The sequence below is a fragment of the Rattus norvegicus genome, chromosome 3, assembly GCF_021556685.1.
Source record: "Rattus norvegicus strain SHRSP/BbbUtx chromosome 3, alternate assembly SHRSP_T2T, whole genome shotgun sequence".
NCBI classification, from domain to species: Eukaryota; Metazoa; Chordata; class Mammalia; order Rodentia; family Muridae; genus Rattus; species Rattus norvegicus.
Window position 1 is genome coordinate 121,758,953 of NC_141536.1, and position 27,464 is coordinate 121,786,416.

General features: G+C 39.4%; 1 protein-coding gene across 1 annotated transcript; it reads right to left on the minus strand.

Annotated features, from left to right (window-relative positions):
* Positions 1-4,079: 4,079 nt before the first annotated feature.
* LOC147995706 (uncharacterized) lies at positions 4,080-27,208 on the minus strand. Its single transcript, XM_087655055.1, has 5 exons — positions 27,156-27,208; positions 23,961-24,079; positions 17,815-17,902; positions 13,494-13,588; positions 4,080-5,639 (listed from the first exon to the last, which is right to left on the minus strand). The coding sequence occupies exons 1-5, from the start codon at positions 27,206-27,208 to the stop codon at positions 5,551-5,553; spliced, it is 444 nt and encodes a 147-aa protein (XP_087511181.1). The 3' UTR covers positions 4,080-5,550.
* Between the last annotated feature and the right edge of the window lie 256 nt (positions 27,209-27,464).

Genomic DNA, 27,464 nt, shown 5'->3' on the forward strand with positions numbered 1-27,464 from the left:
GGATAATAATAAAGTAGCAGAGAAAATCACCAAATATGAAGATATTACATATTAACAAAGCATCAGTCTTCAAAGAATTCCTAGAAATTTGGAATGAGCAGTCACCCAACAAAAGAACTGCTAATGAATGAAAATAAAGCCAATAGAACTAAAAAGAGATCATAGCCATAGTTGTTACTGGAGACAACAAATCCATACTGCAACAATTAATATACAAAATAGGCAGCAATCTAGCAAGCACAAATAAAACCTCAAGCACACTGTTAGCCAACAGGATATAAATAGCATTTGTATATCAATCTCCCCATCAGCAGGGTATGCATTCTTTTCATGCACCAAGGGAATATATACCATTAAGACCACACCCTGGTCTACGGCATCAAAAGAACTCAACAAATTTAAAATAATTGTGATACAGTCTGTTCTAACCACATAAGAAGCAAAAACATTTAGCAAAAAGAGAACATGAAAATCTCTAAGCAAGAAAGAGGAGCTCGAGCAACATGCCTTGATACTATGTGTGGGCCAAAGAGAAAGATTCATGAGAATTTTTCAAGCACTCTGAGATGGATGAAAATGAAAATACAATATATCAAAAATTATATACAGTCAACGTAGCAGTTAAAGGAAAATTTGAGTGTTGCAGTCATTCTATCTATTCACCCATCCATCTATACATCTATATATTTACCAATTTATCTGTATATATGTATACACACAACCTATAAATATATACATTTGATTCTATCAGTTCTTTCCTTTAGAGAATCCTAATAAAATGATGAAAAACAAATTAAGCCTAAAATAAGCCAAAGAGGAGAAATAATAAAGATAAGAATAGAATAAAGTTGAAAACAGAAAAGGTTAATTAAATGAAGTAAGAGTTGAGTCTTTGAAAGGATTGATAAAATCGGTGACTGTCTGGCAATCCTGAGAAAGTGGATACAGGCTGTCAGAGTCATGGATGAAAAGAGTTCTCACTGTGGACCTTCAGGCACAAAAGAGGCCTTCATAAACAATTTCAGCACATAAATGTGTCACATTAGATGAAAGGGACCGATTCCTCAAATGACACACAGGACAATGCTCATCCAATACAAACAATTCCTTGTAAACATAAAGAAGAATGACTTTGCAACTAACTTCTGTAAGTAAACTCTCCAGCCTAGACAATGTCACTATACAATGCTAACGAATATTTAAAGAATCAATGGTAGTGCTGTGCAATCTCTTCTGGAAAACACCAGGACACGTTTTACAGATAGCTATCCCAATATTAAAACCTCAGAGAGAAGTTTTTGATTTTTGAAAAGGGTGCACATAGGCACGTAATTTGTGTGTGGGCACATGTGCCACAGGGTGCCTAGAAGTCAGAAGCTGACTTTGTGAAGACAGGTCTCTCCTTCCACCTTTACATGGGTTCTAGGGACCAAACATAGATTGCCAGACTTATGAAGTAAATGCTTCTGCAGACTGAGCAAGCTCACTGGCCTGAGGAGTATTTTGGGGGGGGGGGGGTTGGCTGTTTTTTTGGTTTTTGTTTTGTTTAAGAAAAACAAATGTAGTGACAAAAATATATAAAAACAATACTAAAGAAATTCAGAAATATTTTAAAAAATAGTAAACACAGCCAAGTGGTATTAATTACTAGGCTAGAAGGGCCACTGAGCATCCAAATATAAATAATGGTACCCAGATTAACAAGATGAAGAAAAGTCACATGACTATGTCAATAAAGAAGAAAAGGAATTCCACAAAAATCAAGACATATCTCATGATGAGAGACAAAGAGAGAACTATCAGGAAAGTAATAGAAGGGAAAGCCATTGGGTCAAATTTTACTTATAAATTCCAAAGATAGCATCTTACTTAAGGGAAGATTTCCCAGGAAGATAGGAATGAAACAAGTAGTCTGATTCCGCTACTCTTTGAGCATAACACTGAAAATACTCAATATTCCATAAAGCAAGAAAGGGAAAGAAAAGGCATGGAAATATGGAGGAATAACAAATTCTGTTTTGCACATTGCATGATGGTTTATCTGTGTATATATTCTAGATACTGATCCTTTTGGATAAGTGAACCGTAAACATGTTGGGATATTTTGTTGTTGTTTGCTTGGGTTTTTTTATTTGTTTTTGTTTTGTTTGTTTTGTTTTGGTTTTTTTGTTTTGTTTTGTTTGTTTTGTGTTGTTTTGTTTTTTTTTTCTCCACATTGCACCATTTCATATTCTAAGGAAAATTTTCACAGAGCAAAACCTTTCAACTTTGATGATGGCTAACTTGATTATTTGTTGGATCAGGGACCTCAGCAGTAAAAGCCCTATGGGCACCATTATTAGAACCCAGACCCTGCAGGTACTTAGAAGAGCCCCCATGTGCTGGTTCCCTCAGTCTCTCTCCTAATCCAACTACTGGAAGCCCTACGGTCAAAACCCACCTGTTATGAGGAGCTTTCCAGCCTCTGAAATTAAATCCTTTCCTCATGTGACATTCTCCATACCTCTGCCTGGAATCGAAGGCAACCTGAGTGTAGACACTTACCAGATCACATCTCACTGAGCCATATTCCACACAGGGCAAGACTTCCCCACTCTCAGAAGTGTCGAACAGTAGATATCTCATACTGTCTAGTGAGACTGAAGCTTATGGCTAGGGTCCCTCGCAAGATGCTCGTTGAAGTGCTTGACTTCTTACCAGAAGGACTTTCAATTCAATGCCTCTCTTTCCCATGCTCCCTTTTCCTTCTCAAACCCCAGTCAAAATAAAAAGAATTACTTCACATAAGATATTGCACACGATAACAGCAGTGAGATACTCTTCCATGGCCATCACAATAGTTAAAATAAAACAGTTTAAAAGGCTGTACAAGAGCAACAGCGTACCTAAGCTGTCTCATCCTGCAATGCTGAATGGGATGTAAAATCATATAGTGATTGATAAAAATTTTAACTATTTCTTAAGAAATTACATTTCTACTTTCTACACATTGAAATTGAGAAGAAAATTTGCTATATCTTTGCTAGTTCTTTAAATTTGATGTAAATCTGTAATTATCTTTTAAAGTTAAATTTGAGAAACACTGGTGGGTATGGAACTGGCATATAGTTGAAACACATTAACTTTAGCTGGTTTTGTTATTATTCTACCTACTTCTTTGGTTATCTTAATAATGTAACAATAAACTCGTTATTGGTTCTTATTTTATTGGTTCCAATGTCTTTAATGTTCTCAAATTATTTTTGGAATAGGGCCTTCAGAACATTTAGCCAAAAGTTGTTTTTTTTTTTCATCTTTATTAACTTGGGTATTTCTTATTTACATTTCAATTGTTATTCCCCTTCCTCGCTTCTGGGCCAACATCCCCCTAACCCCTCCCCCTCCCCTTCTGTATGGGTGTTCCCCTCCCCATCCCCCCCCCCCGTTACCACCCTCCCCCCCAACAATCACATTCACCAGGGGTTCAGTCTTGGCAGGACCAAGGGCTTCCCCTTCCACTGGTGCTCTTACTAGGATATTCATTGCTACCTATGAGGTCAGAGTCCAGGGTCAGTCCATGTATAGTCTTTAGGTAGTGGCTTAGTCCCTGGAAGCTCTGGTTCCTTGGCATTGTTGTACATATGGGGTCTCAATCCCCTTCAAGCTCTTCCAGTGTTTTCTCTGATTCCTTCAACGGGGGTCCCGTTCTCAGTTCAGTGGTTTGCTGCTGGCATTCGCCTCTGTATTTGCTGTATTCTGGCTGTGTCTCTCAGGAGAGATCTACATCCGGTTCCTGTCGGTCTGCACTTCTTTGCTTCATCCATCTTATCTAGTTTGTTTAGTCGAACCTTTCCATATCAGAAAATACCTTTATTTGTCCTCTGGCATCTATGAAATTGACTTGAGCATGGACTTGTTAGTTCAAAATAATTTTATCTTTGAAACTTGGACACTTAGCCCTAATGTGTTCTGCCTCTGCTGTTGCTGGTATTCTCATCCTACCTTTGTGAGAAATCACCATTGTTGCTTTCCTCTTCAAACGCATATAGGCACTTACTTATTTAACCTGATTTCAGACATGAGTTTTTTTCTTCATTTTTATAGATCTCAGTGAGACTTTTGGGTAGATTTATATTTTATTTGCCAATAGAAAACTCATCTGTAGGATTTCTATAGTCATTTACTTCCCTTGTCCAACTTCTCTTTTCTCTTTCTGGAACTTCTGTTGTGTGGTTATTATGACCTCTTCAAATGACCACTGAAAATTTACATTGTTCTTTAAATTTGCTTGCCTGCTTCTTCACAGTTTGGCTTTTACATTTATTTCCTGTTCTTCTAACCAGCCCAAGGGCCAGGGTGAACAGGGTGTAACTCGTCAGATCCCACTTCAGACAACCCTCCTGCTTCCTGTTTATTGGAATACAAAGTCCTGGGAATCACTGCAAAACCCTACAGGACCCTTTCCTGGAAGCGTCCTGCTTTTGTCTCTAGGACGCAGCTCCTACTGTTGATCTACACAACTCCTGACTTTTCTCCAGCATCCTGGATCTACTTAAAACCTCTTGCAGATGCTCCCTTCTCCTCACCGTCTTGAGCCCAATCTTTGCCAGTCTTATCAGAGCTTAACTTCACTATGGGACTAAGCAAGAGAGTATCTACCAGTTCATTCCAAAACTGCTTTCTTCTCACAGTCTATGAATAATAATTTTTTCTCTGTTACCTAGCAACCTATCATTGTTCTTATTTATTGTTCGTATTTACTATTGTTGCCTATTTCTCATAGATCAACTCTTCAAGCATGGGATTTTGTGTCTACTTAGTATAACCCAAGCACCCAGCGCATACATAGTACCAGGACCATGTACACAACAAATTATCAAATGAGTTGAATAAATAGATAGCCTCAGATGCTAAATATCAAGTGATTATTTTTATTTTATCTCTTCAATGAAACGTTTTACCCAGTGTTTCTTTTTCAAGTTTACTTAAACTTTTGCGTTTTTTTCTTGACTTGCTCCTTAATTGCTTCATTTTTTAAAGATGCAATAATAACATTAAAGAAACTCTGAAAATAGTGAGTCAAATTTTTCTACATTCTTCTCATCCCTGCATTTTCTTAGAGAAAAGGTAAATTCTAATTTCTAACTCGTTGAGTCATTTGAGCTTTAAGTTGTATGGCAATAGGCAATAATCAATTTTTAGTTGCTAGTTCTACAAGCTTAAATCAAATTAGCTTTAGCAAAGAAAAAAAATTGTTCTGACCCTGCTGATACCACTGAAAAGTCTGTTGACATGTCAATCTCTGTGGCTGAATTCTGACTCTCACCTGCCATACACAGGCACTCTCCTTAGGGTCCACCCTGTAGTTTATGTCTGAATGTCTCCCACAGGCTCGAATTTTTAAACACCTAATCCCTAGCTGGCGGTTATGTCCTTGGAAGTCTTGGAACCTTTCGCACACTGGGCTTAGTGGGTGGAAATAAGCAATTAGGGATGAGCCTTTGAAACTCACACTGCTTCTGGTTGTCACTGGCATTCTTCGTTGCCTGTTTGGCCACAGCATGATAAACACTAACCACACACACCTGCCTCTACGGAGTGAAGGCGCCCCAGCAGGCACTCTTCCACATCGGGATGGACCACCTGCTCTGTCTGAAATCCTAAAGAGGAAAAAGAGAAAACAAATGATCTATCACATCCATATCACCCTTGATTTTGTGCCGTACTAAATCCCAAGGATGAGAACAGGGAGACAGGCGATCGAAAACAAAGTCAGGAATCCCAGAAAGTGAAAGGTTCTGCTCCTGTCCTTGGCCAGAAGCAGATGTCAGGAACGCCAGAAGGGAGCTCTTGTCCCTTATCTCTTTTTGAAGGAACACCTCTGCCCGAAGGCTGTGTGAGGGTGTGAATACAAACCAATCCCTTGTGAGGAACAGCTCTGGGATTGAGCCTCTAGATTTTCAGGGTAAAAATAGGTTGCATTTCCTGTTTTTGACTAATTTTCTCAATAATTTTAGGGTCTGAACTCTTGGTGTAGGGATGTTACAGTAGCCTTGGAGGCCATAGAGGCTGCCTACCAGAGCCCTGTTGGAGGTCCACTAAAGGAAAGCTCTTTCAGTCTGGTCAAAGGAATGGAATCTACCTCTGGCTCTGGGTGAGTATATGTCAGTCACTCTCATCTTTTTCAGATTATAACATCAGATGCTATTGTTGCCTTAAGAGTGAATCCTGCTGAGTCTGTCACCTTAATAGGGATTCAGCCTTCAAGACAGTTATTGTCACCCAATGTCCTGCGGTGGATATGGGAGGAATAATTATTCTGGAAGTGAAACAATGTGCAGTCGTGCCCAAGCACCCTGTCATTGTACAGTCACTTGCAGAGCATCCATTCAACAGTACTGTGGCTTGTCCATTTGACAGAGCTAGCTACTCAGAAAGATGAAACTTTTAATTGTTCTTTCTGTTTTTCCAAAGCCTGAACATTTTACTTTATTGATACTCAGAGTTTTCTCACTCTTTCTTTGAAACTGCACCCCACCTGTTTGGCCAACTAGCTGCTTGTAAATGATAACTGTTTCGCTCGTTCGTGCCTAAGCCTCCCACAGGTATCTGCTGAGGTTTACAGTTTTCCTTCCTAATTGTTTTGCTCTCAGATTCCCCAAAGTGGCCATTGAATTTCGTCTTAGTGTTTTTGTAAAGCCCTTTATTTGTGAGAGCATAAAGGATCACATTTCAAAGATATCCATGGGACCACAAAATAGCAATTTTACCATTTCTTTCATATTTTGAAATTGTAATATAATAACATCCTTTCCCCTTCCCTTTCCTTCTTTGCATGCCCTCCCATACATTCCCCCAAACCCTGCTGGTTCTTTTTCAAATTAATGGCCTCATTTCACACTAGTTATTGGTGGGTGGGTGTGTGTCCTGAAACAAATAAGTGCTCCTCAGTCTGTACAGTATTATTATTTTGCACATACATTGTCAGAGCTGACTGTGTTAGCCTGTCTTAGTCATCCTTATATTGTTGTGAATTGTCTCCATGACCAAGACAACTCTTTTTTTATTAAATATTTTTAATTTACATTTCAAGTGTTATCCCCTTTCCCTGTTTCCTATCCATAAATCCCCTATTCCATCTCCCCTCCCCCTTCTTCTATGAGCATGAACCCACCCCTTCCTGCTTCTCTACCCAGATATTACTGCACACTGGGGGTGGGGTCAGAATTGGCAGGAACAAGGTCTTCTCCTTCCGTTGGTGCCAACATATGTAGCTGGAGTTATGGGTCTGTCCATGTGTACTCTTTGGATGGTGGTTTAGTCCCTGGGAGCTCTGGTTGGTTGGTATTTTTGTTCCTATGGTGTTGCAAATCAGCTCCTTCAATTCTTTCTCTAATTCCTCCAATATGAACCACATTCTCAGTTCAATGGTTGGCTGTGAGCATTCGCCTCTGTATTTGTCATGGTCTGGCAGAGCCTCTCAGGACACAGCTATATCAGGCTCCTGTCAGCATGCACTTCTTGGCATCAGCAGTAGTGTCTGGGTTTAGTGGCTGTATGTATATGAGCTGGATCCCCAAGTGGGGCAGTCTCTGGATGGCCTTTCCTTCAGTCTTTGCTCCAAACTTTGTCTGCATATCTCCTCCTATGAATATTTTTGTTTCTCCTTCTAAGAAGGACTGAGGCATCTGCACTTTGGTCTTCCTTCTTCTTGAGCTTCATGTGGTCTGTGAATTGTATCTTGGGTATCCAAGCTTTTGGGCTAATATCCACTTATCAGTGAGTACATCCATGTGTGGGTTTTTTTTTTTTTTTGATGGGTTATCTCACTCAGGATGATATTTTGTAGTTCCATCTATTTGTCTATGAATTTCATGAAGTCGTTGTTCTTAATAGCTGAGTAGTACTATATACTGTGTAGATGTACCACATTTTCTGTATTTATTCCTCTGTTGAGAGACATCTGGGTTGTTACCAGCTTCTGCCTATTATAAATAAGGCTGCCACAAATGTAGTGAAGCATGTGTAGTTATTGTATGTTGGAACATCACTTGGGTATATGCCCAAGAGTGGTATTTCTGGGTCCTCAGGTAGAACAATATCCAATTTTCTGAGGAACCTCTAGACTGATTTCCAGAGTCTTGCAATCCCACCAACAATGGAGGAGTGGTCCTCTTTCTCCACATCCTCACCAGCATCTGCTGTCACCTGGGTTTTTGAACTTAGCCATTCTGACTGGTGTGAGGTGGAATCTCAGGGTTGTTTTGATTTGAGTTTCCCTGATAATTAAGGATGTTGAACATTCCTTTAGGTGCTTCTCAGACATTTGGTATTTCTTAGTTGAGAATTTGTTTAATTTAATGTTTGTTCCCCATTTTTAATAGGGTTAATTGATTGTCTGGAGTCTAACTTGTTGAGTTCTTTGTATATATTGGATATTAGCTCTCTATCAGATGTAGGATTGGTAAAGATCTTTTCCCAAACTGGTGGTTGCCTTTTTGTCCTGTTGACGGTGTCCTTTTCCTTACAGAAGCCTTGCAATTTTATGATGTCCCATTCATCGATTCTTGATCTTAGAGCATAAGCTGTTGGTGTTCTGTTCAGGAAATTTTCCCCAGTGCCCATTTTTTTCGAGGCTCTTCCTCACTTTTTCTTCTATTAGTTTGAGTGTATCTGGTTTTATGTCCTTGATCTTGGACCTAAGCTTTGAACAGGACAATAAGAATGGATTGATTTGCATTCTTCTACATGCTGACCTCCAGTTGAACAAGCAACATTTGTTGAAAATGCTGTCCTTTTCCCACTGGATGGTTTTAGCTCCTTTGTCAAAGATCAAGTGACCATAGGTGTGGAGGTTCATTTCTGGGTCTTCAAGTCTATACCATTGATCTACATGTCTGTCTCAGTACCAATACCATACAGTTTTTATCACTATTGCTCTGTAATACTGCTTGAAGTCAGGGATGGTGATTCCCCCAGAAGTTCTTTTATTGTGAAGGATAGTTTTCTTCGCTATCCTAGGTTTTTTGTTATTCCAAATGAATTTCCAAATTGCTCTTTCTAACTCTATGAAGACCTGAGTTGGAATTTTGATGGGGATTTCATTAAATCTGTAGATTGCTTTTGGCAAGATTGCCACTTTTACTATATTAATCCTGCCAATCCATGAGCATGAGAGTTCTTTCCATCTTCTGAAATCTTCAATTTATTTCTTCAGAGATTTGAAGTTCTTGTCATACTGATCTTTCATTTGATTGGTTAGAGTCACACCAAGGTATTTTATATTATTTCTGACTATTGTGAAGGGTGTCATTTCCCTAATTTCTTTCTTAGCCTGTTTATCTTTTGAGTAGAGGAAGGCTACTAATTTGTTTTAATTTTATATTCAGCCACTTTGCTGAAGTTATTAGCTGTAGTTCTCTGGTAGAGTTTTGGGGGCCACTTAAGTATACTATTATATCATCTGCAAATAGTGATACTTTGACTTCTTCCTTTCCAATTTGTATCTCTTTGACCTCCTTTTGTTGTCTGATTGCTCTGCTAGGCCTTCAAGTACTATATTGAATAGGTAGGGAGAGAGTGGGCAGCCTTGTCTAGTCCCTGATTTTAGTGGGATTGCTTCAAGTTTTTCTCCATTTAGTTTGATGTTGGCTACTGGTTTCCTGTATTTTGCTTTTACTATGTTTAGGTATGGGCCTTGAATTTCTGATCTTTCCAAGACTTTTAACATGAAGAGGTGTTGAATTTTGTCTAATGCTTTCTCAGCATCTAATGAGATGACCATGTGGTTTTTTCTTTGAGTATTTTTTATATAGTAGATTATGTTTCCATATATTGAACCATGCCTGCATCCCTGGGGTGAAGCCTACTTAATCATAATGTATGATTGTTTTGATGTGTTCTTGGATTCAGTTTGCAAGAATTTTATTGAGTATTTTTGCATTGATATTCTTAAGGGAATTTGGTCTGAAGTTCTCTTTCTTTGTTGGGTCTTTGAGTGGTTTAGATATAAGTGTAATTGTGACTTCATAGAAGGAATTGTGTAATATTACTTCTGTTTCTATTTTGTGGAATAGTTTGGACAGTATTGGTATTAGGTCTTCTATGAAGGTCTGATAGAATTCTCTACTAAACCCATGTGGTCATGGGCTTTTTTTGGTTGGGAGACATTTAATGACTGCTTCTATTTTTTTTTTTGAGTTATGGGACTGTTTAGATAGTTTATCTGATCCTGATTTAACTTTGCTTCCTGGTATCTGTCTAGAAAATTGCTCATTTCATCCAGATTTTGGAGTTTTGTTGAGTATAGGTTTTTGTAGTAGGATCTGATCTTTTTTTTTTCTTTTTCCTCAGTTTCTTTTGTTATGTCTCCCTTTTCAATTCTGATTTTGTTAATTCTCTCTGTGTGCCCTCTGGATAGTCTGGCTAAGGGTTTATCTATGTTGTTGATTTTCTCAAAGAACTAACTCCTGGTTTTGTGGATTCTTTGTATAGTTCTTCTCGTTTCTGCTTTCTTGCTTTCAGCCCTGAGTTCTCCTCTTGGGTGTATTTGCTTCTTTTTGTTCTAGAGTTTTTAAGTGTGCTGTAAGCTGCTAATGTATGCTCTCTCCAGTTTCTATTTGGAAGCACTCAGAGCTATGAGTTTTCCTTCAAGACAACCCTTTTGAGAGAAAGCATTTCACTACTGCCTTGCTTACAGTTTCTAAGGCTTCTCTTCATGGTGGGGAGCATGGCAGCATTCAGGCAGGTGCTAGAGCAGTTGCTGAGTTATCTGGGCTGGGCAAGCATGGGATTTTGAGACCTCATTTGTATAAGTTTTGATACTTTTTAGAAAGAGAAAATCCCCCAGGACTTTTCCTTCCACAAATTGCAGGATTGGCTGGCTGGGGTTTGCCTGATAGCACCACTTCCTTTATTTCATTTTGCATCCGGCCCTTCCTTCCATCTTTTAGCACAAGCCTTGGCTCCAGCGTTACATTTCCTGTTGCTTTTTTATTTCCTCAAACTTGATATATTTTTTATTTATTTTTGCTGTCTTGGTCTTTTTCATTGTAGACCCGCATAATGGTGACTACTAATAACCCTGCAACACGGCCAATTTTATGTTGTCTGGAAATCTCTGCAACAAAACTAGTCCAAAGTTCTTCAATTTAGCCTCAGAGTGTCTTAGTTTGGCTTCCGAATGCTGTGAAGAGACACCATAATCAAGGCAACTCTTATAAAGGCAATCATTGAATTGTGGCTGGCTTACAGTTTCAAAGGTTTAGTTCATTATCATCATGGTAGGAAGCATGGCAGCATCCAGGCAGACATGGTGCTGTGGAAAAGCTGAGAGTTCTATATCTTGATCCAAAGATAAGACAATAGAAAGAGACTGTCTTCTGCAGCAGCCAGGAGGAGGGTCTCATCTGCACTGTACTAGGTGGGGCTTGAGCACTAGGAAAACTCAAGCTTAACTCCATAGAGACACGTGTCCTCCAACAAGGCCACACCTCTTAATAGTGCTACTCCCAGTAGCTAAGCATTCAAACACATAAATATATGGGGGGGGGGGGCTATTCAAACCACAGTTTCTTAGGGTAAGAGTGAAAACCAACTATATTCTCTTCTAAAATAACATCAGAATGGTCTCTATCCTAGTTGCTGATATTATTCCCCCCTGAAAACTCTTGAAGTAGACCTCAAATTACTGTTAGTAATACTATCTTCCAAGTTCCTTCTAGGATGGCCCTTTAAACTCTGCTTACAGCACCCAACTGCTTTCCCAGTACAAAGTGCTATTCTACATCTCTTTAAAAATAAGCATGGTCAGGCCTTTCACAGCAGTACTCTACTCCTGATACCAACTTCTGTCTTGGTTACTTTTCTATAGCTGTGTAGAGACTCTATGAGCAAGGCAACTTTCAGAAAATTTTATATACAAAGCACTACAGGGGCAATTGGCAAACAAAACAGACTCCATTTTGGGGGGGGGTTGCTTTTTGTTTTGTTTTGTTTTGTTTGTCTTACAGGTTTTTTGTTTTGTTGTTGTTGTTTGTTTTGATTTTCTTTTGTTTGTTTTGAGAGAGGGAGTGAGAAAAAGAGAGACTATAAAGGTAAGTGAATAAGGGACTGGGTAGGATTTGGGATGAGTGGGGAAAGGAAACAGGATGAAAAACATTTTAATAAACTTCTTTTTTCAATCAGTAGAAACTGTGAGTTTCTACTTAACAACGCTTAAATCAGGAATCTCAGCAACAAGCCTAGGACATATTCAAGTGAGATAACTGAAGGTCAGTAAAGGACATATTAAAAAGTAGCCAGGAGGGGCTGGGGATTTAGCTCAGTGGTTAGAGCGCTTACCTAGGAAGCGCAAGGCCCTGGGTTCGGTCCCCAGCTCCGAAAAAAAGAACCAAAAAAAAAAAGTAGCCAGGAGGGTTGGAGATTTAGCTCAGTGGTAGAGCGCTTGCCTAGCAAGCTCAAGACCCTGGGTTCGGTCCCCAGATCCAAAAAAAAGAAAAGAAAAAAAGTAGCCAGGAGAACATGGGCAGTGGAGGACCCTGGACCTAATTCTAATAGCGAGGCTATTAGCAGTCCCTAGTGACAAGTGTTCTCAGAGTAAACATGAACTGTGAAGACAACTGAGGAAGAGTCAACCTTCCCTGGATGCTATGAGTGGAGGTGCTGAGAGACAAGAAGCAGGAACCATGCAAACAAGTCCTCTGAATTTATCTCTTCTTTCCTTCTGCATGGAGTGTGTTTGTGTCTGGAGGGCAGCCAGCATTTGTTCAGGTTCTTCAGCCTCCTTACAATGAATGGTGCAGAGATGTATGGATTGTTAGGGGAAAGGAGAGGTTATAAAAGAGGAAATACAAATGAGCTTGGAGGCGCGCCTGAAGTGGCCTGCGCCTAGTGCCAAGACAGTAAAAAGGAAGGGGTGAGGAGCTGTGTGACCTTTTATGGGTCTTTTGTATAATCCCCCACCCCCTTTCTCCTGGGATTGCTCCCTTGTAGAAAGAAGCCCTAGTGGGCTGAAGTCTTCTGGTTTTTCCTGTTAATCTATGGAATCTCTTCCTCTGCCTCACTCCCTAGTCTCCTGCCTCAATTTTATCCTGTCCCAGAGAATGAAGCCATCAGGAGGCACACAGCACAATACCTCAGCTGACACACCAATATCTGGGGGGGGGTTGGGGAGGGGAGGGAGAGGGGGAGAGAGAGAGAGGGGGGGGGGGGAGAGAGAGAGAGAGAGAGAGAGAGAGAGAGAGAGAGAGAGAGAGAGAGAACACACAGGATGATAATGATGGGGATAAATCTAGAAGAGTTAACAAAAGGCATCCACCTGAAAAGCTTGCCACCTTAGTTCTTAGGCAATGGAAATAAGAATCCATTTGTTTACTTGGCTTGACTTTAATTAGAGATTGAGTAGTCTGTGGATTCAGATGGAGTGATGTGTTAGCTACTGTGTGCTGCCTGACAACCTTTGGAGGAGTAGCTTGCTCTTGTTACAAAGCACAAGCAAATAGTCTACAACTTACCTACCATATCCAGTGTGCTACTGTCAGCGTTGGCTATAGTCCTGGGTTCCAGGGCATTGCAAGCTGTAGTGTGTACTGAGAAGAACTGCCATACTCTACAGAGGAAATTAGACACAGTCTATCCACACTGCAAATACCAAAGCAAAGTCACCATTAATTGGATATGACACTGAACATACCCCTCCTTTTTGAGAACAAAATACTGATTCAGGGAGTGTTCTGTCTCTGAACTCCAAATGGCACTCACAACAGAAGCCAGAGATTCAGTTGGGTCCATTTCTTCATGAATAGATTCTTCTGTGTGGACTGTCATGGGAAGTCCTAACTTGCAAAGTCTCTCCACTGCTTACGCTGGTGAATCCAGCATTTGTCTTCCCATGAATTTAGTTGTCCTAGCTCTTGGGCCATGTTGATCTCAGCTGTATTAGCATGCTGCATATACACCCATAATATTAGGAAATGACCCAAATAAACTCTCAAGCAAAAGACCAGACCCAGGCTTTCAATGTTAATAGGAACCATGGCTGTTTCCAAAATTCCATGACTCTGATGAGCTCAGTTACATCTCCACAATAGTGTTGCTCCACCTAGAGAAAAAGATAATTGGGGCTGGGTGTGTAGCTTGACAGTAGCATGTGTGGTTGTCATATCTGAGTTTCTGTGTTTGAGTCCCAGCAGGTGGGACAGTTGGGACAGAGACACAGAGAGGCACAGAGGGAGGACAGGAGGCAGGCAGGAAGAAGAATTGAGGAGACGAAAGGAAGAAAAAAAGAAATTTAAAGTCTCTCCTACTAAATGAAAGTTCCTCTTGAGGTTAGTGAGCTGGTGAGTCATGATTTTCTCTACATCAATTTATTTTCTTCTTGCACAAACAGTACTTTGTTACTCTTGACTAATAGCAGAGTCAGAATCCTAACCTGAGAAAATAGAATTTAGGAGTACTTCTAAAATAAAGAAATGAAACTCAGACCCTGAATGACTTTGGTTAACTGTAGGTATATCCTGGATTGTAAAGAGAAAACATACAACAGAGCTAATACACAACGATGTAAATAGCCAGCTATGTGTTCACTAGCATGGCTCTGCATGGTCATTTATTTATCCGTTACCATATCAATACTGTGTTATAATCTCTGCCAAAATGTGAATCAAGACAATGAGCGTTTATAATTGTTCCTTAGTATGCAAGCCAGCTGAGCAGGTCTTCTGGTAGCTACCGTCCACTCAGATGCTCCTGTGGATTAGAAAGCAGTCCCTTGATCTTGGTTGAACTGTCTCAAGATCTTGGAGACACTGGCTCTAAGTTAAGCTCAAAGAGTTGGTTCTGCTGGGTGATTATACCCAATTACTTAGGTCATCCAGGAATAACTGGGGCTAAAGCTTAAAATTGACATATTCTTTATTCTGATCCTAAGCGTAGCTGAACCCTGAATAAGAAAGAGGTGGTGCAAAAAGGCATTGACTAGGTATCAGAAGAGACAGAATAGTAGTGCCAGTTTGTTTTCAGTTTAACATGGTACTCTGCTTGAATATTCTTATAAGCATTTGTCATAGACTTATAAACATCTGCTAAACCAGACGCTTGGCCACTGCAACATCACCATGCTCCTGCAATAGGAAAGCCAAATTTGTACTTAGCAAGACCTATGATACGTGCCAACTATTTTTATTAATGTACAAGTTTGGCTAAAATGTACTTTCTAGCATCTGAAGCATCCCATTTGTGCTACTGGAACAATGTAATGTGGTGCAATAACTGGGGTATGACGTCTTTCTCAGCCATCCTTTTAACAGGATAATTTGTAAATTGCTAGTAGTTTTATGGACCATATTTGATTTATGCTATTTTCTGATAGCTTCCTCTCACTTACGTCTTACTTTTAGAAGGATGACAGTTATCTTATTTACTGAATCTGGGAGCATGAGTCCTCAGACATACGGCATTTTTATAGCATATTTACTCATCACAGCAGGATAGGCCTATTGATTGCTTTCCTCCCTTGGTAGCTTCAATAGTACTTTCTAGTACTATGAAAGTTAGGTTTGAGAGAGAAGGGTCTCAGATTCGCTCTAGCTCAAGTCATTTGACTCATGTGCGCCATGCGGGACCTTCAGCGTTAGGAAAGAACTTATAGTGACAAAGGACAATGGCTATAGCTTATACTGTTTGAGGAGTCATTTGAATTATTCTGCTCAACAACTGGAAAGGAAATTTTCATGCCTAGTAATGTAGTTTTATTAGATGTGCATGGTTATAGTAGGAAGCATTGTTAGTCCAAGAAGCATAACTTCATTTAACACACACACACACACACATACACACACACATACACACAGACTATGTACTATATATATTCACATACATTTATATTATTGAATATAATTCTAGTTAATATAAAATAATATCATACATCCTTGATATCATAATGCAGAGATCAACAGACTTGGAGGGTTCAGCCCCCACAGATCCATATGTAAGGAGAGGAAACAGGAAGACTGTAAGAGACAGAGGGTCAGAAAGTCTACTGTGAAACTTTTCTCTCTTAGAAACAACATTGAGGCCACACCAGTGACACCTCAACATGGCTGCCTACAGAAGTCCTGAATAATGACAATAGTAATAGCTATGCTAATATAGAAGGGAGAAATCTTAACAGGATTCCATTCTCTGTTAGCAATTATTTTAGGCCAACTTGATATCAATAAGGGGCTTCTGGGAAGAAGGAATCGTAAAATGCTTCTATCACTTTGCCTCTAGACAAGTTTGTGGAACCTTTTTTTTTCTGACTGATTATTAATGTGTAAAGGCCTAGGTCACTATGGGCAATGTCACCCCTAGGCAGGTCATCCTGGGTTGCATAAGAAAGCAGGCTAAGGATCCTATGAGGAGAAAGTCAGAAAGGGAGCTAGCTTCAGTTCCTGTCTCCAGGCTTCAGTCTTGACTTTCTTCTCTGGCTTCATCATAGACTGTGTTTAAGATGTATAATAAATGTTTTCAACATCAAGTTGCTTTTAGTCATGATATTTTAACAATAGAAACCCTAACCAAGACACAGTTCTAGACAAAGAATGACATGAGTCTAAAGACTAATGAGAATGGAAGAATTAATTTCCCTGAGGATTGGTCCCCAATTGGTTATCCAATACAAAGTGGCCATCCCTGAAATCAGGTATATATGGAGGGGATGGTGTTGGGGACAAAAAAACCTTGACTTGGGGCCTTGTCTCTTTCTTTCCCTCTCCATCCCATTCCCCCTGCCCTCCTCCCCTCTCTCTGTGTATGTGTGTCTGCTGTACAATAATAACAGAAGAGCCATTGATCCATTGATTGAAGAAAGAGGGAGGGGACATAGGAGTGGTTGAAAGGAGGAAAGGGGGCAAGTGCTGTAATTATGATTTAATTAAAATGTTTGTAAAATAATGTGAAAACATAAATAAATATATCTAGAGGAACAAAGGGAGCTAGTGGGTAGAGGAAAGGATAAGAAATTGTTGAACTTTTGGGGACAAGCATGCTCCAACTACATACACTATACACTCATTTAAGAACTGCTTTGTGGAGTTCCAGGATTATCAAGGGCTGTACACCAATTAAAGATACATCATTTAAATAACAAAATAGACAATGGGAAAGATTATAATCCTCCAAAATTCAGAGAAGCTGATTTCTAAATTAGAATTTTTCTTCTCATCCAATTAATTAATCATGATTGACAGAAAAGACACACACACACACACACACACACACACATATATATATATATATATATATATATATATATATGCTTTCTCCTTCTTAGGGATCTTTGGCCCTCTTAGGTGTTTATTGCTGTCACAGTAGCATGACCAAAAGCAACTTGGGGTGAGAAAATAAAAATTTTTTTGGATGACTACTGGAGTTCATCATGAAGGAGGATCATGGCAGGACCTCAAGGCAGGAACTGAAGCAGGCACTAGAGCAGTAGTTTTCAGCCTTCCTACTGCTATGACCCTTTAATTCAGTTCTTCATGTTGTGGTGACCCCAAGCATAAAAAAAGTTATTTTTGTTGCTACTTCATAACTGTAATTTTGCTGCTATTATGAATTGTAATGTAAATAACTGTGTTTTTCCGTGGACTTAGGAACCACCCCCAAAGGGATTGTGACCCACAGGTTGAGAACCACTGCCACAGAGGACCAGGGCTTTTTGCCTTGCCCCACAGCTTGCTCAGCTTATTTCTTATACAACCCAGGACTATCTGCCCATGGGAGCACTTTGCACGGTAAACTAGGTCTTCCTATATCAATCATTAATCAAGAAAAGGCCCCGCATCAACTTACCTACAGAACAAAATGATGGAGGGGAAGCAGTTCTTCCAGTGACATTCCTCCTTCTCAGATATGTTCAGGTTTGCATCCAGTTTCAAAACTACAGTTGGCATAGAGGAGACCACAAGTAAAATCATTTGAAGCAACCATGTTGAGTATAGGTGAGGAAGACGAGGACAAGAGGTGACTTCCAACCCATCAAGAGGGACTCTCAGCCTGGGATGAATGCACCAAGATTCTCATGAAAGTTCTCTTTAAGATAAGACTGAGAGAATTCACACAGTGTCTATACACATCACAGGAAACTGTCAGCAACTGAGGCTATGCTATTCTGTATAAAGCAAGTTGATCAAATGATAAATAAAAGGGACAATGGAACAAACCACCATACAGGAACTGAGAAGTATGTTTAAAACCAATTATACAGTGAATAACTGTACTTAGATAACATATGAGTATATACTAAAGTAGCACAACTCCACAGGTACTATATTATAAGATTCATAACAACAATATAAATATTAAATATTGAGTTAAAAATTATGACAAACTCATTTATGTGGGATTATAAGGCATGAAGAGAAACAGGGAGAGGATAATTTTTCAAAGCTTCTTAAATATTTTTAGACTCAAGACAGCAATACACAATGAACAGAGTAATTAAGTGTAAATATAAATATAGTATTTGGTCTGAGGCAAAAATAACTCAAAGTTCATCTGAAGAGAAGTTGATTGAAGGTGGAACTGAGGGTTGCTTCTTTTACTAAATAGCTTTGGTGATTTGTTTGATCTTTTAAAAATCAAGTTTGTATATAATTTTCTGAAAACCAAACAGGAATATTAAAAACCATGTATGCATGTCCTTACTTATTAATTCAGCAGTGGAAACTGAAGGTGAGTGTGTTTCAGCCTGAACAGCTTTGTGGGAGCTTGCATATACGTGTGATTGCACACACTCTGGTAGCATGGCCATTGCAAGCAACCATTTTCTTCTGTGAAGCTCTGCAATTCTTTATCTCGCTTTCATCTACTCCAATGCATCTTCCTGAGAAACAAACCTGCTAAATAACTTCATAGTGAAGGCCAGTGAAAAAGAAATCAGCGACTGACCCCGAAGCCTCTTCTATTTCCCTGTAACAATGTTTGCACTCAATTAAAGAGAATTTCCTGGGACCACAAAGTGCTCCATCTCCAAACATGGACTATTTTAATTGGATTCATTAAAATTTAAAAAAGGACTTTGGTAAATGAGAGACCAAAAATTAAATTCATAAAGTTAGTCACCATATTTATAAAGGCAGTGCCTCAAATGTTAGTAACTTATAATCATACAGAGTCCCCTTTCTCTCAGTAGCACTGGTCATTGTATCCCGAGTATAATCAATTCTCTCAACATGTAGGAAAGAGGAAAAGCATTAGGATGAATTAGTTTCCTTAATATAAAATTATACCAGTCACTTTTCTCATTGTTATACAAACACTTAAGAATAACTTGGATGGAACATTACTGTATTTTGGCTCATGGTTTCATAATGTCACTTGGCTACAGGCTCTTGGACAGAGAATAATGGTGGCAGAAATACATGGAGAGCTGTTGACTTAATGAGTGAACAGAGAATGCTAGTGCCTCTCTGGCTTTCTCCTTTCCATTTTATTCATCTGGGCCCCTACAGAATCCATATTTATGGTATATGACAATCCTCAGTTAACTGTCTTTAGATATATCTACTGAGACATACTATACACCAAGATATTTCTAACATATCCCCAAGTTAATCTGAAGTCCAATCAAGTTGATAATCAAAAGCAATGATCATGGAAATGAAGAGTTACGGGCCCGCTATACGGCTGTGGATAAAGGCTCTTGCCATATAAACCTGGTGACCTGACCTGAGTTTAATGCACAAATCTACATGAAAATGAAAGGAGAGACTCCACAAAGTTGACCTTTGACTTCCACCATATGCTAGGGCACCCAGTCCCCCAAACCCCATAATACATATGTACATACATTCACACACACACACACATACACACACACACACACACACACACACACAAATACAATTTAGTTTTTTCCTGTGGTTCAATATTTATTTTCTATCCTCATATCATATGAAAATATATTCTACTCTGTACTCAGATCCCATCGGGAGACAGCTGGACTCTCAGAAGTACAGACAATCCTGAGAGCACAAGTGAGAGCATCACTTCTGCTCACATTCCTGGCCCAAGAGTAACTCGCCTGGAGTACTCTGGACGCAGGAACCAAGGAGCAATCTGGGACAGGATCATTCTGGTTTTCACCTGTGACCAGAGCTGACTCTGTGACACTTTTCTGTACTCTGATCCTGCTGGGAGAAAGCCAATCTCTTGACACACAGGTTTACAGGAGGGTCAAGCCACTGTCAGAGAATGCAAGACCAGCTAACGCCAGAGCTAAGCAGATGTCAAGAAGCAAGGGCTAGAATCTAAGCAACAGAAACTAAGACCACTTGGCATCATCAGAACATAGTTCCCCCACCACAGCAAGCCCTGGATACCCCAGCACATAGGAAAAGCAAGATTCTGACTTAAAATCACAACTCATGATGATGTTACAGGACTTTAAGAAGGACATAAATAACTTCCTTAAAGAAATATAAGACAACACAGGTAAAAAGTAGATGTCCTTAAAGAGGAAACAAAAAAAAATGCCTCAAAGAATTACAGGAAAACATAACCAAACACAGGGAAGGAATTGAACAAAACCATCCAGGATCTAAAAATGGAAATAGAAACAATAAAGAAATCAGAAAGGGAGACAACCCTGGAGATAGAAAATATAGGAAAGAGATCAGGAGTCATAGACGTAAGCATCACCAATAGAATACAAGAGATAGAGGGGAGAATCTCAGGTGCAGAAGATACCTTAGAAAACATTGACACAATAGTCAAAGAAATGCAAAAATCTCCTAACCCAAAACATCCAGGAAATAAATTAAAAAGTCCAATAAAAAAAGATATTCTATTAAGAGCTAGTAGGTGACTGAAAAATTATTCATAGCAGGGTCAATCCGGAGTTTTCTAGTCAGCCTTCACTATTCTATTAAAGCTTTGCCTGATACCCCATTACATTGTCTGTAGCTCAGATATTCTGTACAGAACACACAGCTCAGGAAATAAGGGTTATGGAACAGGGGTAGGGACACTATGATTATTTTATGTATAACAAAATATGTTTCTGGTGTAGTCTATTTGGTGTTTTACATGCCTCTTGTACTTGGATGAACATCTATCTCTTTTGTTAGTGATGAATAATTTCTCCACTGTTGAAATGAAATGAGATTATATTAAATGAAGGTTTATGGCAAAGTGTTCTCTGGTAAGTTTACTGGCCCCAGGGACTGAGGCCAGGGAAGTCGCCATACAAAGGAAGAAAGAGGGGAAGGGGAAGAGAAAGAGAGAAAGAGCACATAGGCAGAGAGAAGGGGAGAGAGAAGAAGAGGAGACCAAAATGTCTGGATTATATAGGGAAGAGCCTCTGAGGGAAGGACAGCCGAGACCCTGAACTGAAAAATTCAGAATTTTGGGCTGATATGCCAGATACGGACTGAGGGATGCTGGGAGAACCTCAAGGCCAGGTCTGCTTTGGTGTGCAAAATATGTACCTCAGCCCTTTATCCTGGGGTCTGAAACTAAACCTTAAAATTGAGAGATCATCTTGCAATTTAACTGAAAATATTTTCTATGCCTCTGGCATAGAATTCTTTTCCTTCTATGCCAATAATTTGTAAATATGATCTTGTTTTGTATGTGTACGATGTATCCCAAGAACCTCTTATATTTTGTTCATATATTTTTAAAAGAAATTGTGGTTAACTTTAACTAAATTGCATAGTTCCTCTACCCTATTCTTAACGCCTGCTACTCTACCACTATATGACCCATTCCATTTGCAAGACTCTCCAAGGGGTTTCTTATTGGGTGTGCTGAAAATTTCATTGCTGCTATCTTTTGAATATAAAAAATATTTCTATATGCTGAATTTTACTTTTGTATCTTACACTGACATCCTTATTCATTCAACTTTAAAATATTCACTCTGGAAATTATCCGTATCCTCTTAGAATTTATTCATAAGTCATCTGTGTCTGCTTTGAGATCTTTGAACATATTTAGACATTTTCCTTGTATTCTTTGTCATGGATTTCATATAAGTCACTAAACAGGTAGTGATAAATGCTCATGTTTAAAGAAATATGAGAAATATCACATAAAATCCAGAAAATATAAATAACTTAAACAGACCCATTACAAAAAAAAATGAAATTGAAACTGTGTTTAAAAAGCTTCCCGGGGCTGGGGATTTAGCTCAGTGGTAGAGCGCTTACCTAGGAAGCGCAAGGCCCTGGGTTCGGTCCCCAGCTCCGAAAAAAAAAATGAACCAAAAAAAAAAAAAAAAAAAAAAGCTTCCCTTCAGCTGGCAATGGTGGCATATGCCTTTAATCCAGGCCAAGTGAGTTCAAGGCCAGCTTGGTCTATAGAGTGAGTTCCAGGACAACCAGGGCTACACACAGAAACCCTGTCTTAGGCAAAGATTAAAACAGAGACTGAAGGAACACCCATTCAGAGTCTGCCCCACATGTGGCCCATACAAATACAGCCACCCAATTAGACAAGATGAATGAAGCAAAGAAGTGCAGACCGACAGGAGCCGTATGTAGATCGCTCCTGAGAGACACAGCCAGAATACAGCAAACACAGAGGCGAATGCCAGCAGCAAACCACTGAACTGAGAATAGGACCCCCGTTGAAGGAATCAGAGAAAGAACTGGAAGAGCTTGAAGGGGCTCGAGACCCCATATGTACAACAATGCCAAGCCACCAGAGCTTCCAGGGACTAAGCCACTACCTAAAGACTATACATGGACTGACCCTGGACTCTGACCTCATAGGTAGCAATGAATAGCCTAGTAAGAGCACCAGTGGAAGGGGAAGCCCTGGGTCCTGCTAAGACTGAACCCCCAGTGAACTAGACTGTTGGGGGGAGGGCGGCAATGGGGGGAGGGTTGGGAGGGGAACACCCATAAGGAAGGGGAGGGGGGAGGGGGATGTTTGCCAGGAAACCAAAGAATTATTATTAAGTATTAAATAAATTAAAAAAAAAAGAAACCCTCTCTTAGAAAACCTACTACCAAAAACAGCAACAACAACAAAACAAAGAAAGAAAGAAACAAACAAACAAAAACTTCCCCTCAAAGAGAGCTCAGGACTACGTGAATTCAGTGATGAATTATATCAAACTGTCCGGGAATATCTCATAGAAAATCTCCACAGCTTGCACCACAAAGTAGAAATTAAAGGAATACTACCAAATTGAATCTAAGAAACCAATATTACTCTGACATTAAAACCAGGAAATATACACTACCACCACCACCACCAACAACAGCTGAAGACCAATTTCTTTGATGAACACAAATGCGAACGTTCTCAACACAATACTTGCTTACGGAATTCAGGAATACATTAAGAAGTTCACGAATTACGATCACATGTGCTTTATCCCATTAAGGTTGTTAAACATCCCTAGGCCAACAGATGTAATATACCACATAAGTAAACCTAAGCACAGAAACGGCGTAGCCACTTCAATTGATGACAAAATGCAGTGGGCCTTCATGATAAAAGTTCTGGAGATGTTAGGAAAAAATAAAATACACCTCAAAATAATAAAGGATATATGTTGGCTTGTGGACAACATTATAGTAAATGGTGTTGCATGCAATTTTTAAGAGCATGCTTGCTCCTCTGCCCCGGGGCCACACTCTAGGCTACATTCTGAGATAAGCTGAGCCTGGTCTCACTCAGCTCAGCCAATGGCCAGCTGGTTGTGTCGCCCCCACAACCCCCACCAGCTGTGATTGCTGTCCCAGTCCCTCACAGCTAGTTGTCAAGCCTCCAACAACCACCCCAGCGACTGCTCTCTTTCTCCTCCTGCCCACCTTAGCTCCAAGGATGAAACGCACAAGACAGTTTTATTGTTTTAAAACTAGCCAGATAACTCAATGGCGAGGCAAGGAATTTTCTGCCTTAATCTTATCAACTGGCTCCCTCTGTCCTCCTTGGCCTCTGCGGGCAGCGGAGGTTACAAACTCTAAACGCCCAAGACCTACCGCTTTCTACTTGCTCCAAAGCCTGGTCAGAATTCTCTCGCCTCTTCCGGGGTTCCTTCTCTTCCTCCTGGGACCTAAAAGTCCCACCTTTTTCCTTTCTCCCAGCAACTGGATTCCTCCTTTTTTTATTGACACAACCAAGGACCAATTAGGGAAGCACGTCCTACAAAATGGAGACAGTCTCAGAGTATTTCCTTAGGAATCAGGAATAAGGAAATCAGGAATAAGACAAGGATACCCACTATCTCTTATTTGATATACTGTCTGATGTCTTAGCAATAGCAATTAGATAGAAAAAGGCAAAAAGGCAAAGAGAGAGAGAGAGAAGAGAGAGAGAGAATAAAAATGGTAAAATAAATAAAATTATTGCTATTTGCCTATGACTTAGGTTCTTATAAAATGACTTAGTCCTTATAGGATCTAAAACTATGGATCTAAAACTCTCACAGTGAAGTTGCAGTATGCAAAATAAACAGAAACAGAGCAAAACAGTAGTCTTCACACATTTCAACTATGTACTTTCATAAAAGCAGATTGGGAAAATGGTCCTGTTCAAAATAGTTACCCAAAAGTATTTAGGAATATATCTAACAAAATAAGACAAAGGTCTCTACAATGAAGATGTTGGGACATGGGAAAAGGAGATTAAAGAAGACACTAGATGAGAGAAAGACTTTCCTGATAGAAAAATTAATATTATGAGAATGGCTATTAATCTATGGGTTTAATAAAAAATTTCTCAAAATTCTGATGTTATATTTCACAAATTTAGGTAAATAAATCAAGAATTAGCATGGGATCATAAACCTCAAAATTAACCAAAGTAGTTCTAAAGGTCAGAAATTCGGTTGGAAGTATTAAACCAGACCTCAAACTATATTGCAGAACTACAGTGACTAAGAAAGTCTGTTACTGACAGTAAGTGAACAGGCAGATCAGTAGATCAAATTAAAGGGCCCGGAAATAAAATGACGAAGTTATGCCCATTTAATTTTGACAAAGAATGCAAAAGCATGTATTGGGGAAAAAAAAGATAGCATATTCAACAAATGGTGCAGCCTAACTGGGTATCTTCCTGAAGAAGAATGAAATTAGATTTATTCCTTTCACTTTGTATAAAAATCGATTCAAAATTAATCAAAAACATTAATTTAAAACCAAAGAGCTAAAACCTCTAAAGGAAAACATAGGGAATCCTCTTCCAGGCATTGGAGAAGGCAAAACTTCCCAAATAGAACTCCAAAAAAACCAGAAACCAGCCAAAGTGTTAACAAATGGAATTCCATGAAAATAGAAAGTTTCTGAACAGCAGGAAAAAAATTACTAACAGAACAAGCAGACAGTCTACAGGACTAGAGAAAATCTTTGCCAGCTACACTTCAGGCAAAGGTCTAATATCCCAAATTTACAAAGAAATTGAAGAAATTAAACACCGAAAGAATAAAACTCCAAACAACAAATGGCCAGAAGAACCAAATAGGCAGTCTTCCTGAGAGGAAATGGAGATGTCCAATAAGTATTTTTTAAAGGCGCTCACTATACCTAACAATCAAGGAAATAGATATTAAACTTACCCTAAGATACCACCTCACCTCAGTCAGAATTATCATAATCAAGAAATATGACAGCAGATGTTGGATTGATGTGAAAAGAAAGTCTTCACTGTTGACAGGGTGCAAAATAATTCAGCAATTATGGGAATCAGTTTGGAAATTTCTTCAAAGACTAAAGATAGAATATATATATGTATATATACATATATATATACATATATATATCAACTATTTCAGTCTTGAGCACATCCCCAGAGAACTTCATACTCCACTAGAAATATTTACATGCCTATGTTTATTGTATTATGGCATTATTCACTATATCAAGGAGAGGAGGCAACTTAGTTGCCCATTAATAGAAAGAAAATTATAGTGCATTGTAAAATGGAATATTAATCAGCTCTAAATTACATTACAAAATTTGCAGGGTGGTTTTATAATGTATAATATTAAGAGCTCACACAATCTTAGAAAAAAGTGGCATGTTCTCCCTCATATGCAAGCTGTGGTATGTGTGTGTCTAAACAAATGCATATACTGGTGTATAACATTTAGAAAGGAGAAGGAACAATGTTAGTATTAGGTGCGGAGTAAGGATAGATAGAATGCAGGGAGTACACATGTTAGTCATGAATGAGGCTATAAAGCAAATTGTTTTCTAGTTTTAACTTTGCCTTCAGGTGCATGGTCTTGTGTGTGTGTGTGCTTGTGCGTGTGTGTGTATGTGTGTGTGGTGTGTGTGTGTATGTGTGTGTTTGTGTATGTGTGTGTGTGAGTGTGTGTGAGTGTGTGTGGTGTGTGTGTATGTGTGTGTGTTTGTGTATGTGGGTGTGTGTGGGTGTGTGTGGGTGTGTGTGTATGTGTGTGTGAGTGTATGTGAGTGTGTGTGTGTGCGCGTCCACGTGTGTGTGCAATAAATTCATAAAAATAAAACCGAGAGTGGCAAAGGCATAGCCCCACAGCTGCAGAGTGGCTATTCTAACTGTATGGTGTTCAGTTTGGGTCTGGCTAATGTTGCTGTGTAATTATTTATTTATTCATTTAAAAGTTCTTTTCAATAAAGGGTTTTGTTTTGTTTTGTTTTACCTTGCATTGCTGTGTTTTGTTTTGTTTGAGACAAGGTTTCTCTGTGTAGTCCTGGCTGTCCTAGAACTTGTTCTGTAGACCAAGTTGGCCTTGATCTCATAGAGATCTACCTGCCTTTGCCTCCTAAGTGCTGGGATTAAAGGCAAATGCCACCACTGCTTTGCACTCCAATAGACTTTACTTATTTACAGAAAAGGGAGGGAGGGAGAGAGAGAGAGAGAGAGAGAGAGAGAGAGAGAGAGAGAGAGAGAGAGAGAGAGAGAAGAAGAAGAAGAAGAAGAAGAAGAAGAAGAAGAAGAAGAAGAAGAAGAAGAAGAAGAAGAAGAAGAACAAGAGGAGGAGGAGGAGGGAGGAAGAAGAGGAAGAGGAAGAGGAAGAAGAGGAGGAAGAGGAGGAAGAAGAGGAAGAGGAAGAGGAAGAAGAGGAGGAAGAGGAGGAAGAAGAGGAGGAGGAAGAGGAGGAGGAGGGGGAGGAGGAAGAGGAGGAGGAAGAGGAAGAGGAGGAAGCAATCCCAGACTTACTGGGTCACAGATAAACTCTCTCACTTGGGTATTACCTGGAGTTGTTTTCAGTTTGTAATGGTAAAGTAGCATTGATAGAAAGTGCCATTCAGGCCACAAAGTTTGTAATATCTATGCTTTAACTGCTGACAAAAATGTCTACTGTTCCTGCCATAGAGCTACTCATTGTACTGGGTTTAATAAATTGTGGGAAGGAATCAGGAATTACTGTCCTCATTTCCACAAGGCAAGACCAGAACTAATCCAAGGAGATTATTTCAAACTCCTTTTGTTTTCCTTTCATTCTGTGGTAGCGCACCTCAAATAGCAGAGCAGGATTCATTAGAAGGGTCTTTCTTCACTGT

What these genes read in the sequence shown, in the direction of transcription:
- LOC147995706 (XM_087655055.1), bottom strand. Translation starts at nt 27,208, where the DNA reads ATGGCACTTTCTATCAATGCTACTTTACCATTACAAACTGAAAACAAC. An exon ending in CAAACTGAAAACAACTCCAG is followed by an intron (nt 24,080 to 27,155) that starts GTAATACCCAAG and finishes CAATAAAAAAAG; the next exon opens with GAGGAATCCAGTTGCTGGGA. An exon ending in TCCATCATTTTGTTCTGTAG is followed by an intron (nt 13,589 to 17,814) that starts GTAAGTTGATGC and finishes TTTCCTCTGTAG; the next exon opens with AGTATGGCAGTTCTTCTCAG.